General features: G+C 49.1%; 1 protein-coding gene across 19 annotated transcripts in view; it reads right to left on the bottom strand.

Annotated features, from left to right (window-relative positions):
• The window catches only part of RGS6 (regulator of G protein signaling 6), a 635,028-nt gene that overhangs the window by 7,857 nt on the left and 610,409 nt on the right, over positions 1 to 16,762 (bottom strand). For 8 of the 19 annotated variants that reach the window (XM_057299740.2, XM_057299741.1, XM_063596296.1 and 5 more), the window contains one exon: positions 5,261 to 5,327. The exons of the other annotated variants lie outside the window; for them this stretch is intronic. In XM_057299740.2, coding sequence (XP_057155723.1) covers positions 5,261 to 5,327 — 67 coding nt within the window. The remainder of the gene's footprint in view (positions 1 to 5,260; positions 5,328 to 16,762) is intronic. 19 annotated transcript variants of the gene reach the window in all.

The raw sequence follows: 16,762 nt of genomic DNA, 5'->3' as shown, positions 1-16,762 counted from the left end.
TTGATGGCTAGGAGCCTGGAAGAAGGTGGTCATGGAATCCTTTGTTTCTGAAAGGAAACACACAAAAGGAATAGCCCCCTTTTGTGCAGTGAGAAAAATCAACATGCTGCTTGACATGCTGTGGCTCTGTGCATTGCACTTCCACATATTAATCAACAAAGCATGCACTATCTGGGTTACCAAGAGCTTTTGCCACTTACTTACCTGGGAGACTGATGCTAAACTCTTTCTTTGGCTGGGAAGAGGGCTGTGGCTCAGAGAGTAGCCCTGGGGGTCAGATTGGGGCATATTGGGGGACAGCAGAGCCAAGCACTAGCGGCTCAGGGAGGATCTTTTTCAATGCTAAGAGAGTAAAGACATCTGAGCTTCTGATGAGATTCTTTTGCTGATCTGCTCAGATGAACTAAGACCAAAGTTACAGATCTCAAGTCTGCCAAATCAAAATCCAGGCTATTATGGGGGAAAGAAGTCAACCACGGTTGCCCCTGGGGGAGAAGGATGAAATTGATTGGAAAGGGACATGAAGGAGCCTTCTAGGGTGATGGGGTATACGTTACATGGGTGCATACACTTGTCAAATTCATTGAGCCATGTACTTCAGGTCTGTTCATTTTACCGTGCATAATTATATCTCAAAAGAAAAAAAAAATTAGGACCAAAAAAAGTCCCAGCTATGACATCTATGCCTTGGAATTTCCCACTCCTTACCCTTCTTCAGTTGCTGGGCCCATCCCTGGGTTTGGTGAAATTCAATGCTTCCCCCTCCAGTACAGGAGGAACCTGGATTCCTCTGTTGGGGAATTCGAACTTGCAACAGAACTAATGTGGAACACTATTTCTAGCCTCCATTGATGCAAACGGATCCCTTTGGTGTGACACACAGGCATTTTTCATCCCTGCTCATGAAAAATCGTGTTTTGTTGAATACAGCTCACCATGCAACTTAGCAGGCAAGAAGTGGAGGCCCCAGAGATGAGTCGTGCTCTCAAGGAGCCTGAAGGTCACCTTTGAATAGATGGTGCTCAAGTTCATAAAGGATGTATATGTGTGGAATTAGAGGCCTGGAGTGGGGTTGGGGGAGGCTTGCTGAGGATAAGGGTCAGGAGCCCAAGAGCCAGGTGGAAAGGTAGGGGATCCTGGCTTGGGTTCAGCAGGATGGGAGAAGCCAAAGGCCTGCCTGACTTCATCGGGTGACTCCCGGAAGGTTGTTGCCCCTGGTGCTCCTTCTCCACTGAGCAAAGCAAAAGAAATGATTTTAAAAGGGAATGCAAAGAATTCCGTGGCATCTTCTTCCTCAATGATGTCTAAAACTGGGGAGAGAGAGTGCAGTCTGAGATGTCTGAGAAACGCTGGCAGGGGATGGTGGGAAAATCCACACTTAACCTAGAATAATTTCAAAACACTTTTTAAATTCTCTATTTCTTATCACCCTCTATTAACTCTGTGAAACAAGGTGGGGCATATGAAATGGAAAAACTGGGCTATGGAACCCGTTATGGTTCCTCCACAACAGAGGTAGGTCAGAGCAGCATGGGAAGGAAGAGAGGCCATTCCTGTCTTTCTCACCCTTCCGCAGTGAGGAGGGGCGGGAGCCTGTGGCTGACCCATTCCTGGGGTCTGTGTTACTTGTAGGGCCTTGGCAACCTTCCTCAACTCTCTCAGGGGCTTAAGGGCATTTTATATGGTTTTAAAATATTTTTTTATTTGACCCCTTTTAAATAGGAAGCTATATCACAAACATAAAACAATACCCCAATTTTTAAAAAAAAGTCAAGGGATAGATGAAAAGTGAATTAATCAAAAAAGAGACATTCACTGATTAAAGAATTAATAAATGGTACATTCATGAATACTTAAAACTGAACCTGTTTAAAAAATAAGAAATTTGATCAAAATAAACGTAATGGATTTTTTTTCTTGCAACAGCACTCCCCCGCCCCCCCGACCCCTACCTTCTCATGTACAGTGGTATAAAGACTCAGGCTGTGTGTGGTATAAACACTCAGGCTCTGCCTGGTAAACACTGGGGATGGAGGAGGTACCCAGCAGTCACGTCTTCTGAAAGCAATTCCCACAGAATGTCACTGGGACCACTAGTAGGCTCAGACACCTTACTCTATCCTGTATTGGTGATATGGTTTGGCTCTGGGTCTGAACCCAAATCTCACTTCGAATTGTAATCCCTATAATCCCCATGTGTTGAGAGCGGGAACTAGTGGGAGGTGATTGGATCATGGGGGTGGTTTCCCCCATGCTGTTCTCGTGATAGGGAGTGAGTTCTCATGAGAGCCGATGGTTTTGTGTTAATACACACTCGCTCTCTCTTGCCTGCTGCCAAGTAAGACTGCTTCCCTTTCCACCATGATTGTAAGTTTCCTGAGGCTTCCCCAGCCATGTGGAACTGTGAGTCAATTAAACCTCTTTTCATTAGAAATTACCCAGTCTCAGGTATTTCTTTATAGCAATGTGAAAATGGACTAATATAATTGGCAACTACCAGTGCTTTAAAATATTTTAAAGTTTTTGAATCTACAAAAGAAGAGTTGCCAGTTCTCCTATCTGGATTAAATGTAAAAGGACCCACCTATCCCCTGATCTCCCATGGGCCTATTTGATGGAATGGCACGGGTAGCTCATGGACCCTCTCTCCTCCAGTGCCTTGTTCTTCAAATCACCCAGGCCTTGACAGTGGCATGGTGGGAATGGTCCCCCACTAGGAACACAGGTAGCTGTGAGGACAGTTACTAACAAACAGCCACCTGCTGATGGACCATTGAGCAACTATTGTGTGTCAAGCATGCGAGGCATTTTACAAGCACCCGCACTTACTTATGTCCACAACATGCTTGCCAGTTAGGCATTTCTATAAACTCCACTAAACGAACAAGGAAACAGACTCAAACAGAGTTTGAGTAACTTGCCTGGGAGTGCATGGCTAGTCAGTGGCAAAGCTGAGTTGGTCGGCCTTCACGACCCATGTCCCTCTTACTTTGCACATAGCTGTCACTCTCAAGGAAGGAGGCAGATGGAAACACTCAGGGATGAAGGAGTCCCCTGTGCCCACCCGTACTGGGCAACCTCTCTGGGCAATGCAGGGTGATTTTCTCAACTTCCCTGAGAAAAGAACTTAAGTTCTTGAGCACGCTTGAGCTTATCTCAGGCAGGTTCTATGCTGCGAAGGGGCTTCCCCTTATCCCATTTGGAAATCCTGAGAGAAAGGAGGTGCCATCTGCTGGCTGACAAGCCTGGCAAAAGGGGCTTTTGGTTACTGCATTGAGCTGGGGTGCAGGTCACCATGGCTTGGTGCATGTAGATTTCAGGTGGTAGCTGCTGGACAGGCTGGGTGAACCCACCATTCTGTTTGTGGCCCTGTGTTACTGATGCTGATGCCTCTAGGAACACACATGGCAAATGCCCCAGGGAGGATAGGAGCAGGTGTGATGTTTCCCTTTCTAAGGTGGGGCAGGCAGGGTGGCCTTACTCTAATGAAAACCAACCCCACTTTAAATCATTCTAGGCCAAGTGCCTAATAATTCGGGGTGCCCAGCCAGGTGGAGGAAGCCCTCCCTGCTGGTGTTCCTGGCATCTCTGACCCTGGCCTCACCATGCTCATCACTTACTTCTGCCTGTCAGTTTTGCTGAGTGATGGGGGACCTTTCTCCATGGCCCCCCAGCTGTGCAGGGACAAATCCGGAGCTGGGTAGGGATGGTGGGAGAGACAAGGACTCAGCAGCTGAGCCCTACATGAGTGGCAGAATGCCAGGTCCAGACTCCCCGGTCTCACGTCCAAGTTGTGCATCTCCATTTTCCCTGCTACTCTGCATCCCTGTGTGGTGGAAATGCCCCCTTTTCACACCAGCTCTCTCTTCTCTCCCTCTTCTCATCTGATGGAACAACCCTGTTGCTCTTTCTTCTCTCAGCTTGCAGGAAATTCTTGGTGGCTTCAGGAGTGGAATGAGGGTGGCATTCTGCCTGTAAAGCCCCTCGGTGGCATGCCTTCCTGTGACCCACTTAATGCCCGCCTGTTCCTCTTCTCCTCCTCCTTCCCAAATGGACTCTGGCATCTAAGCTCTGGTTCACTCCAAATTAGGCAAAGACCAAAAGGCTCTAGGAAACAGGGACATGGCTGTGTTGCTATTGGCAACAAGTTGATGCTACTTTTTTCCAACTAGGAAATTCAAGTAACCCTTGACTATGACTACGGGAGACAGTGAAGCTGGAATTTAGTTACTTGATATTGTGGACAAAGCGGCAAGAGAAAGTTATTTGGTTGGCAGTATGTGATTCTCCTGAGGACCTGTGAGGACTCTGACTCCATCCTCCTAAGGACACTTATCTCTTGCGAATGTATTCACCCAAAACACGTACATTTCTTGGGGTCCTTGGTTTAGCCAGCTGAAAAGGCGGAGCCTAGAATTGCTGGCCTCTCATCCCCCACAAAAGCATAACAATTCAGTGAATGTCCATGCCCATTTGGATGCATATGCAAAGAGGGCCGGCTCATTTCTTTCTTCCTCACTATCAGGAATGCAATTTAGCAGGCACTTATCAGACATGGATTCCTAACCTGAAGAAGTACAGCAGGGAACAGACTAAGCAGCATTTTCAGGAGATACCTGGACAGAAACTTAGGTCATCGGAACTCTTAGCTACAGAGAACCTTATTTCCCTACAGGCTCTTTTCACGTGCTGCTGAGATGCTTTTGGTCCCCATGGGACAGAGGATGGGCGGTTTCCCAGCTTTTTTCTCCCCTGATGGTGTAGTGTGTAGAAATGTGAGATTGCTATGTTTCCTGCAGGATTTGGCCCAGGGCCCACAGAGGAAGAGTTATGGAAGCTTTCACCAGGAAATGAAGCCTAAGGATGCTGTTATTGGATTTAGAAGCATCTTCAAAGGTAGTGGGTATTCCCTGTTCTGCTAGGGAATGGGACTAGGAGAGGAGAGTTACTGGGTCAATATCTAAGGATGTTATCTGCACATTGCCTCTGGGACAAGGGACTCATCTCAGCATCATTTCTGGACCCCTCAGCTCCTTGTTTCTTAGGAGAGAAAAACTATGGGTACAAAAAATGGGCAGAAAAAAGAGAGACACCAAGAAATGGGTGCTGCCGACTGTCCCTGGAACCAGGGCATGAGAACAGGAGTGGTGGGCAGAGACGATTCCATGGACAAACAGATCATCTCTTTTGGATTTTGGAACACCTTCTGTGCAGAAGGATTCCACAGATTAGAGAGTGTGCGAACGCCGGGATCACTCACCCACTGCTGGAAGGAAGCCACCTCGGGGGTGAAATGCAGCGGCCATTCTGACTCTGCGCCAGCAGCACTAGGCAATTGTGTTTTTAGGAAGGGAAGTGAAGAATAACTTATCCAGCTGAAACTGTGAAGACCTGTGGCTTTAGAGGAGCCCCTGCCCAGACACACACGCAGCTGCAGAGGGCATGCAATCCATGCAACAGAGATACTTGCAGGTTTGCAGCTTATGGTTATATGCACACCATACACTGAACACAGAGGTGAACATCAGGCAGGCAGCACATGCACCTGTGTATACACCTGTGCACATGTGCATACACCAGTGCATGCGTTCATGTGCATGTTTAGACCACAGGCACTTACAGAAGCATCTCATGCAAGGTGCACAGGCAATCGCTTGTTTGGCTGTAGAGTTTTCTATCAGCTCCTAAGATGCCATTCTGACAAATACTGCAAACTTAAAGCATTCACCTTAAAATACATATATAAAAATGGAATTCTCCCCCATGAAAAAGGCATTTATTGACCTCATTGGAAATAAATAACTTCTCCACTTCTGTTTCTGTCGGTACTACAGGCAGTAGGAGTGCCCACCCCAGGGGTCCGGTTTATCAAGGAATTTCAAAGCATCCCCTGCCACATGCTTCTGACTCCTCCACTACTTCGCTTTGGAATAAGTGGTTAAAAAAGAGAAACCTCTGTTTATTGGACTGACAGAGCAACTGGACTTGTTGAGGTTGCATTGCTCAGGGTGGCTCCAGGCAAGCAGACAGCTGAGAGGTGAGTGTTTCTGTCACATGGAGGGCTACATTTGGAGGAGTGGATTTCATCTTCTTATCTTGGGTAGACCCATTCCTTATCTGTGTCTGGTAGCAGGAGGCACCTTCGAGTCCTTCAACTCAGTAGGGGGCCAAATGCCAGATCCCAACAACACGTGCACCATTTGCCTGGTGGCCCTCCCCACCTCCCAGCACCTTACAGGCTGACAAGCCCCCCCAGTTCCCACAGCTTCCCGGGAAGTGCTTAGGGGCCCCAGGAAATCGACCATAGAACAGAAGCTGGCCTGCTGGGCACCACAGTCCCTTCATTTCCAGGAAATGCAGAAAAACTAACTCTCTGAGTTGACTTTAAAAATAAGCCAACAATAATAGCTGCCATTTATTGAGTAGTTACCATGAGCTGATCTCTGTAATACATGCACCTTGTGCAGACTGTCATATAGGAGATACCCACGTACCCACCCTCAACCACAAGATGTATATAATGATGCCTATCTTGCAGAATATTGTTGGAAATTAAATAAGGTAATAAGCGCAGAGCTAAGTATGAGCTGCAAATAATATCATAATGATGAAACTGATTCTAAGAGCTACACCTGTTAAGCACACGCACTGCACACAGTGTGCTAAGGACGTTATGCATTTTATTCCTACTTATTTACTCTTATCTCCCTTTTATGGATGAGGAAACTGAGGCTTAGAGAAGCTGTGCAATTCAAACAACTAAGTGATGGAGCTGAAGTAGAACCAAAGTCCATCCCAGGCAAAGCCAGCATGACACAGTCCAACACTGTGAGTGTGAGCTCCCAATAAATGGCAGCTCTTGTGATCACATCCTCATTGAATGCCAACATCTACCCTGTGCAGTGGGCTTTGTTGTACCCGTCAGACATGCAAGTGACTTGCCCAGGGTCATATAATATCAGGTGGAGAAAAAGGGATTCAGCTGGGGTTGCCTGTTTCGAACTTAGCTTACTTCTCCGCATTTTGGTGGGTACTAAAGGGACGTTGTTCTCAACGGGTCACACGAGCAGGCCACCTTCAGTAGTGGATGGGAATGCAGTTGGGGGAAATGTCCCTGCCACGTTTTTGACATTTAACTCCAGGTGGTTGGTGCTGCTCAGTCACAATCCAGCTCCTTGCTCTTTTGAGACACAGGTAGTGAGGTAACTGGCTACCTGCAGGGTAAAAGGCAGTCTGGTTGGTATGGGACTGTCAGCCACGAGCAGCCAATCAGGGACCTCTCACAAACACAGTCCTGCTGGAGCAAGATGCACTTCACTGTGCAGGCATCTGTGTAGTCTCCAGGGAATATAGAAATGAGGGGAACCTGGATGAACCTGCTGAAGGGTGGGTCACGGGGCTCACACACACAAGCCACACTCCTTGATGGTCCTTCTCATGATGTCCTACAGCTATGATAACTATTCAAGAAAGCTATGAGCTGGGCATGGTGGCTCACACTTGTAACTCCAGCACTTTGGGAGGCCGAGGTGTGCAGATCACTTGAGGCCAGGAGTTCGAGACCAGCCTGGCCGACATGGTGAAACTCCGTCTCTACTAAGAGTACAAAAATTAGTTGAGTGTGGTGGTGCAGGCCTGTAATCCCAACTACTCAGGAGGCTGAGGCAGGAGAATCGCTTAAACCTGGGAGGTGGAGGTTGCAGTGAGCTGAGATTGCGCCACTGCACTCCAGCCTAGGCAACAAAGCGAGGCTCTGTCTCAAAAAAAACACCCCCCCAAAAACCAAACCAAAACAACAACAAAAAGCAAGCAAGCAAGCTATGATTAAAGATTAGCCAAGAATGAGATGTGAAGCTGAATCATTACCAAGGAAACCTCCATCAGGTGTAAAACCTCCATCAGGTGTAAAACCACCGGATTGTGATGACTCACAAAGGCTAGTGATTGACTCCTTTAATTATTTAGAATTATGGATGCCTCAGAACCTTCTAGTATTAACCAGGACAGAGCACGTATCAGAATTCCCCCACCACTTTTGCTGCAGATTACAAGGTTGGGTTAAGTGTTGTCTTGGATGCTCCATCTCCATTTCCCAGTGTAATGTGCTATGATGTTAAGGCCAGGCTTTCGGTCCTTGCTTGACAGTCTGTCTTTTCCTATTAGGCACGGGGGCTCAGATGTACTTGGTGCTTGGTGCAAACAAAAAAAGCCAGGGGCATGGTGTGGAATAGTTCTCCAGCCCTGTCACTAAGTACAGGTGCCCTCTGCCTCCCTGCCTTCCCTCTCTCCCACCTCTTATACCTAGGCACCAACTGCGCCTGATAGAGTTTTAATGGAATATCTGAGAGAACATAGTAGCAATCAACCCTGACTGGGCTTTCTTTAGCTGTAAAAAGTGTCTTATTAAAACTTTGCTGACTTTACCGGGATCGCCGTGTTTAATGAGAGGCCTCAAAGAATTTGAAAGCAAAAGATGAAGAGAGGAAAAAAGTCACAAGCTGTAATCACCATAATTACACAATCCCACGATGAGTTGAAAGCAGCCCTGGTGAAGCCCAAGAGAGGAGGGAGTGTCATCGGCAATCGGGGTGGTTCTTAGGACAGCTGGAAAGAATGTGACATGGGAACCCTTCCCTTTCCCTGAGCTGGGCTGAGGACAAGTCCCCCCTGGCAGGGCCCTAGAGGAAGGAAGCCAGGGTGGGGGCATAGTTTCTCCTCAGTCCGAGGTCTCTGGGGGTGTGCCCTGCTCCTGGCCAGGCTGAAGTGGGGTTTTTTGTGGGATGGGGATGGAGTTTTGCTCTGTCGCCCAGGCTGGAGTGAGGTGGTGCAAGCTTGGCTCACTGCAACCTCCGCCTCCCTTGTTCTAGTGATTCTCCTGCCTCAGCCTCCCGAGTAGCTGGGATTATAGGCATGTGCCACCACACCTGGCTCATTTTTGTATTTTTAGTAGAGACGGGGTTTCACCACGTTGACCAGGCTGGTCTCGAACGCCTGACCTCAGGTGATCTGCCTGTCTCGGCCTCCCAAAGTGCTGGGATTACAGATGTGAGCCACCACGCCCAGCCGGCTGAGGTGTTTTTGATGTTAGCTCATTTACCTGGAATCTGGAACTGGCATTGGGTAAAAGGCAAATGACTTTATGATCCTTTTTGCTTTCAACAAAACACCCTTTCCGGATGGGAACTATGACAGGATGAGTTTTCTTCAACCTTGGGCCAGGACGCCCCACGCACATGGCCACCCTGGCTGTGCTGGGGCTCACTGCACGATGGTTGCCAATGCCCTGTGCCAGTGGGCGCCTGTGTCCTCCACTTGCTGACCTCCTTTCAGACATTCGGGAGAGAGCCCTGTTGCCCAGAGCTCAGCTGCTGTGGCAGCAAATGCCAAAAAAAAAAAAAAAAAAGGGAAACAGAAAAAAAGGCAAGGATGACATGTGAAGGGCAGTAATTCCACTTCCTGATGGTTTCCCTTGCTTTGAGTGTGTCATCTTGTGGCTTTTTCTCCCTCAAGGCAGAGTCTAGTCTTGAGTCTTTCAGATCCCTCTCCTCCAATCTCAGCAAACTCCCTCCTTATCATTCATTCTCCTTTTCCAGGACTTATTTATAAACCACAGAATGAAATGCAGTCGGATCCATTTAACAAGTATTTGGGGCAGCATAGAATTCCAGTTGCAAAAGATCATGGGATCCGGTGTAGAAACCTACTCTGCACTATCCTTGGCCATTCAGCTTCTAAACGGCTAGACATGGAGCTCGTTGCCCTTTGAGGGGACATAGTCCATTGTTGGAATATTTTGTTATTGTTAGAATATTTTTAGTATCTTCTATCTATCTTCTAGCCATTTGTTCTAGCCTTGCTCTCTGGAGCAACCCGGAAGTGTCCACTCTTGAAGACAAATGCAAAGAGCTCACGGTGGCCATCAAGTCTGCTGGGGGGCTAGACATTTTTACTCCAGCCTCTTCCGACGTGGCTTCCAGGGTCACTTTCTCTCTCTAGCTCTTCTCTCTGAATTGTCTCTAGATGTTAAAGTTCCTGATAATGTGGGGGCTTAGAACCAAGACTTAATATTGCTTAGAGCAACAAAAAGCAATGGAACACTTTTCCTTTCCCACTTTTGTTATATAGCCTAAAGTTGCCCTTTGGAAAGCAGCTGCATTCTGCATTTGCTTACACTAAGCTTATCGTCAATTACAACCCAAGAGATTTTTTTTTTTTTAAACTTGATTTTTAGGAAAGGCTACAAATGCCATCCTGTAGTTGGGAAACTGAATTTAAAAAACACACACACACAAATATGATCTGGTAAAATGCTATCTGTTTTTGACCCATCATCCCAGCTGCAGGAAATGTTTTCCAAATATAATTCCATTATCTACCAAATGAGCCACACTTTGGAGGTCTGGATCTTTGAATGTGGTTGGAATGTTTGTCTCTTCATCCAAGTCATCAAAAAGGTTATTGGATGGGCCATGGCTGAACCCTTGTGGCCCACTCAGAGACTGCCTTTCCAGTGGACATAGACGGATTAATACACCCTCTCCCCTGCCATGAAGACGCTGAATATACTCACTTCACCTACATAGGGGCAAACAGGGAAGTGGAGGTGAGCAGGGGGAGGGAGGCAGGAAAGGACATTGCTTTCACCCTTATTGTGCTGCTAACAGGCCACATATGAGTATTTTCTGGAGTGGGAAATGTATTTTTTAAGGTTACCCTTCTAACAGTAAGCCAGACCGCCACGGGGGGTGTGGAGAGAATCTGCCAAATAGTACACCAATGAGGCCCATTCCCATATGTGGCCATGGTGCTGTTGCTCATGCTCAGGCTGATACAATGTGGCCATGATTAGGGGGCATGGAGGAACCGCTGCCCTGTGGGCCCTGCCACTGCTGGGGTGGCTCCATGCTTCCAACCCCGTCTCACCTTCCCACCCATTGGGAAGCCACTAAGCAAACACCCAAGGGTCTTTCTCTCATCCACCTTTGGGCAAACATGACAAAACTAAAAATCCCACTGCTCTGAGTCCCGCCCCCGGCAGTGTCCCATTTAGCCACACTGCAGGAGGGCAACATCTTACAGGCTATTCCTACCTATGGACAGGTATCCTGGCCTCCTTCCAAAATGTCATGCTTTCCTAACTCAACTCAACTCAAACCAGGGACACTCATTCACTATTTTAAAAGGGGGGAGCATCCCCTGTTGTTTCCACCGGGAGCTCATTTTGGGGGGACTTCCATGGGTTGGGGGTGGGGGGGTCTTACTTCTTAGCCTTTGAGGTCCTCAGACTTGAAGCTCTCTGACTTCTCTTCGAACTTTCCAGTCTGGACCACAGGCAGAGTTGGGTCTCCTCTCCTTGACCGTGACATTGGCAGTGCTGTCGCCTTGCCAGACTCCTGCCATTGGATGCTCTTTCTCTGGCCCCTTCTGCTGCGGTGCTGCTGCTCCCCGGACAGGACCGAGGCAGGCTCTGTCCTAGGCAGAGGCGGGCATCCTGTCTTCTGAGTGGTCGGCCTTCCCGCTGTTTATCTTGTGGGGGGCCCTGCACTCCCCTTCACTCTCTGCCTTCTTACTAGGCAGGTGGGAGCCCACACAGTTCCCATGTGGCTGCACGAGGATGGCACTGGGGTCTGACTGCACAAGTGACAAGCATGCCGAGACCCCACAACCCCCTCAGCCGCTTGTAAAGTGAGAGCGCCTTTCCTGAGAGTGGGTGGGAGGAAGGCACTGTCATGGCGAAGGCCTGCAGGTCCCCTCCCGAGATAGATCCCTGCTTGGCATACACACACTTTGCCCCCAGCCTGCCTTGCTAGAGACTGGCAGGGTACGCGATTTGGATCTGAATCAGTGGCTGTAAACACACAGCTGTGTCTTTCTGCCTCAGAGGATTTGATTTTCACTTGACTGCTTGGCACATTGGGGTCTGGGGAAGGCAGGAGAGGGCCTGGGCGGGGGTCGAGGGAGGGCCCACCAGGGAAAGCCAGGAGCAGCTGCCTCCACCGGGCCCTGATTGCCCCACATGTCCAGAAGGTGAGTCACCAGTGGGGTTTTTCTCCAAGTGGGCACTCCGTGGGGAGAGCATTTTGGCTGCTTTTGGCGGACAGGTTGAACCATCAGCGGGAACAGCTGGGGGTTCCTTCTTCCAACGGAAACGTCAGGGTCTAGGGCCCAGTGTCTCAAAAATGACAACCAACTTCTGGCCTTTTTTGATAAAAGTCTCGAGACTCCTGTCAACCCCGTGAGGAGCCACTTTGTCTTCTCTGTACCCACCAGCCATACTGAGTCTGTTGTTTTACATTTTGTAGCTTATAAAAAATAGACTTTTATATTTTCATTTTCCAGCTACAAAACTATAACAGTAAATATGCTTTTCCTAATTTCACACAGAGTCAAGACAGAAAGCGAAGCATAGAGGAGTTGTAACCTGGTCTTAACCACGGACTTCACCACTGATTGTAAACAGGATAACACTGTCTCTCATACTCTTATTTCCCATCGCTAAAAGAGGACAGCAACAAGCTGGCCCAGGGTTCCCTGGGGAACCAGAAAGCCTGGTAGCAGGTGAGCAGCAGAGTGTGCTGAGATTCCCAAGTGCTCACATTTCATTCCTTCCTATACCCATAGGGCCCCTGGGACCCCACAGTGCATGCAGTGATGTGGCAACACCAACCCTGGTGTCCACCTTTCTGCCCGGCTGACCCCACCTGACACACACACACACACACACACACACAGCTGGGCATCCAGACCGGAAGGGTGGGGACTGCAGAACTGGCAAGCTGAAGAGTGTAGGGCACTCACCCTGTTCTCTGTGAGTCCTCCCTGACCCTCCGGCGACTCACCGTGGACGAGTGAACCCTGAACAACTGAGCAGGGCCTGTGGTGCAGGTGTGGGGAGCCCGGGGCACTCAGTTCTCCTGCCAGTGCATGTCCAGGCTTTGTAAATACACCCAACTCAAGTCTATCCACAGTTTATTTCCCAGCCTCACAGGCTGGCAGGCACTTCTGAATCAGGTAACTAACTGGGCAAGAAGACAGCTCCTCTCCCATTCTAAGGAATGAGTTATATAACTCAGAAATCTCAGGACAGAGGGACGCACAGACCTGCAGAACACCGCTATCTGGAAGGGACCATCGAGATGACCTAGTCCAAGTCATTTCAGAGGAGAAAACCAGGGCTCAGAGAGGGCTAGTGATTTGCTTGAGGTCACATAGCTAGCAAGCTGAGGCTGGAAGCAGGAGCCAGTCTGCAGGAGGGCTGCTGAGGTGTCTCAGAGTCCCAGGACATGCACTTGCTGCTCCAGAGAGGCAGGTTTCCCTGCTTTCCTTCCCAAACACTTTGATGGAAGTCTCCCTCCAGCTCCAGCCAGGGCCAGGGTTTCACTGCAGCTGGATCTCAGTGCTCTGAGATGGGAGAGGCTGGCACTAATGTTTGTGACCCAGTGGTCCCAAAGGAGTCCAAGGACCGTTTGCAATAAAAACTAACCCTTTGGAAAGATTTTTAGCCAATTGGCCCTTGCCAGAGGCACGGAAAGATCATTTCAACTGAGGTCAAAGCCCTCTGGGGATTCTGCTGAGTCTAGGTATTTGGGAACTCATTCCACCAGGGTGCAAGGCTGTTCCCCATGAAACCTTGAGGAGGAGGGGAAAACAACACCGCCTTCCTGGGGGCAGGAGCTGCTTCTGCCGGTTGGCTGACTGCCCTGATTGTCTGCCCGCTCCCTCCCCTGCGGAGAGCCTCAGCCCTCCACTTCCGGTCAGCACCTGGGCCTGGAGCTGGGAGTTTCTCTCTGCAGAGCTGCCTGGAGGGGGATGAGTGAGCTGTTGACTTCTTGGCTCTCATTAGCTCTTCCTTGGCTTTTGGCAGGGGAAGGAACAGGGGGAGGGAAGGAGGGGGCGAGGGAGGCTGAGTGGCAGCTGGCTCCCAGAGCTTCCCGCTCCCCATCTGACTTGCCTGCTGCATTCCTTGGCAGGCAGGACAGGAAAGCCTGTCGCAGAGATGCCACCCATCACATGCCAAGCCTTCTGCAGCTTCCGGCCCTTCCTGCCGCAATTCCAAGGAGCACCTTGGCAAAGCTAAACTTCGATGCTCTCTTAGGAGGTGGATGAACGCCTGGTCCTCCTCTCCCTTCTCCTCCGTGGCCTGCAGTGCTTGCTCTGGCACCAGCAACCCCATTTTCTATCTTTGGAGCCCAAGGCTGGAGCTGATGAAGCTCTCAAGAGGGCAGGTAAGGTTTCAACTGAGCCTCCAAAGGTACCCAGGGAGGCTGACACCAGCCTCACTCGGGGCTGCCATTTTCTCCTAACTTCAGTGCTATCACGCTCTGCGGCTTTTTCTGTGGAACTGGACAGAGGAGCAAAGGACTATCTCCAGCTTCTCCTCCCCAGATTGGAGCTCTCACCAGATGGCTTCAGCCAGTATCTCAACAAGGGAGCTGCTGCTGTGGCTTGGCCCCGTTTCCTCTTGCCCCCTCTCCCTCCCACGCATGCTCCTGGTCCTCTATGTCAGAGCCAGGCCCTCTTTGGTGAGGCCCCCACCCCACTGTGGTAGACTCTGTGGAAGCTGAAGCAACAAGCACACTTAAGAGAGAGCAGAGGGCGGGGTGTGGTGGCTCATGCCTGCAATCCCAGCACTTTGGGAGGCAGGTGGATCACTTGAGGTCAGGAGTTTGAGAACAGCCTGGCCAATATGGTGAAACCCCATCTCTACTAAAAGTACAAAAATTAGCCGGGTGTGGGGGCGTGTGCCTGTAATCCCAGCTACTCGGGAGGCTGAGGCAGGAGAATCGCTTGAACCTAGGAGGCAGAGGTTGCAGTGAGCCAAGATTGTGCCACTGCACTCCAGGCTGGGAGAGTGAGACTCTGTCTCAAGAAGCAGTGGGAGGGTGAGCATTTCAGCTCTGGCCACCTTCATGCTCCTATTGTCCTCTGTCAACTGCAAAACCAGGAAGATAGCAGAGAGTGGCAGGCTGGACATCACCAAGCAACAGGAAAGAGTCTTCAGTGAGAGAAGGCACCTCCTCTCCCTGGTCAGTAATGCCTGAGACTTCCCACCAAAGAATCTGAAGAACAGCTGGAAGGTGAAGCAAAGGCAACCCACAGTGACTAGCCAGATTTCTCCTACTGTGGTTTTCATACGTTACAGCCACTGTGAAAGGAAGCTTCCCCATGAGCAGGATTAGGCAGAGACAGGCTCCAAATCACATGACCTGTGGCCATGTATTGGGGGCCCTGGAGAAGCTGCTATGTGTTACAGCTCTTTCTGAAACAGGCTCCTCGGACAAGGGTGGCCATGTACAGTGGCGTGGGTTATTCACTGCACAAGGGCAGCTGAGGATCAATAGGGGCTGAAACCCAGCCTGTGTTTTGCCTGGTCAGCTGGGCATCTGTGAGGCTGGGCCCACCAGAGGGAGTCTTGTTTTCCATTTTAGATGAACGTACATGGTAGGCTAGTTGCACCCTGTCGTGGACTTCAGTCATGTTTAGTTCAGAACCTGGGCCTTATCAAATAAGCAGGGTTTGTGGTTTCAGTCTGCAAAATGACAGGATGCTTGGCCCAGCGTCCCCAGACATTTGCTTTGTATATCCAAGTCCTGAGTAACCTGGAATGAAGCTTGCATTGGAAAGAGAAGCTCACACAGCACTTCCTCTATTGACTGGGGAGTACCAGGCCCCTTCGTCACCCAAACTAACATGGCCCTAAAAGCTTCCATGAACCATATTAAATGTCTCCTTAGGATCTCATGGAAAAGGGGGCATATGTGGTCTTAACAGATAATCCCTCTATGTCATGGCACAACATAAGACTTGGAAAGAACAATTTGTTTTTTCCAAGTGTTTCTCTTCTACCAAGAAAAGAAAGGACATTGGCATGTTCTGGGGAGAAATTCTGAATTCAGATTCAGTCTTGACAAGCCTCCAGCTGAATGAGTTATCCAATCACCTGGATCAGCATTATTTGTTTTTGCCATCAATTAATCCTAAATGGTAATTGGCCTCACGTCTTTGGTCCGTGAGCTGCCCAGCTTCACTCCCCTAGTTCCATTATTAGCCTCATGACATGGGTCATGTTCTTACACATCTTTCCCAGCAACACAGGAATGCTATTGAACGGGCCCTTCATTTAGTTTTATAGCTTGCAGTATATAGCAGATAAAACATTCACGTAGATCTTCTCTTAGAGAAATCAAATACTTTAGGCATATGATAGTCAGAGAATGGCTATCAAATTGCAAGGCATATTGGTTGATCAGTTAGTTCTGTTTGATGAGACCACTGGGCTGTGGAGACCAGATTCCTGGGTTCCAATCTTAAGTAATCTGAGAGCCAACACATGGGTCATATTCCCCAAACTTAGCCACATCTTGTGGGGCTATGGTGTCACCCCAAGAGCAGGAGGAGCATGGATGGATGGCAATCCATCTCCACCACTGGAACCCCAAATTCTGAATGCATCACCTGTTAGAGTTTCTTGTTCATAAAATAGCAGGGAATTTAGGAATTTAGGTTTTTTTTTTTTTTTTTTTTTTTTTAATAGTTTGGGCCTTTTATCCACACCCTCAGGAGCTTAGGATACTTTTCTCCTTCAGCTCACACTGAAACTCCCTCTGGAAGCTCTCCCATGTGTGCACTTCAGACACTTAGGGGTGTCTTGGTGCTTTCTTGTTCCAAATGCTTTGCTAACAGACCTTGGGAGAACCCCCAAGCCAACACCACTTCTGGGAGGAAAGGAAATCAATAAATGCTCCTCACAGAGCTTCGTGAG

This window comes from Pan paniscus, chromosome 15, assembly GCF_029289425.2.
Source record: "Pan paniscus chromosome 15, NHGRI_mPanPan1-v2.0_pri, whole genome shotgun sequence".
Classification (NCBI taxonomy): Eukaryota; Metazoa; Chordata; class Mammalia; order Primates; family Hominidae; genus Pan; species Pan paniscus.
Note: the sequence above shows the minus strand (reverse complement) of the source record. Positions and strands in the feature narration are given on the sequence as shown.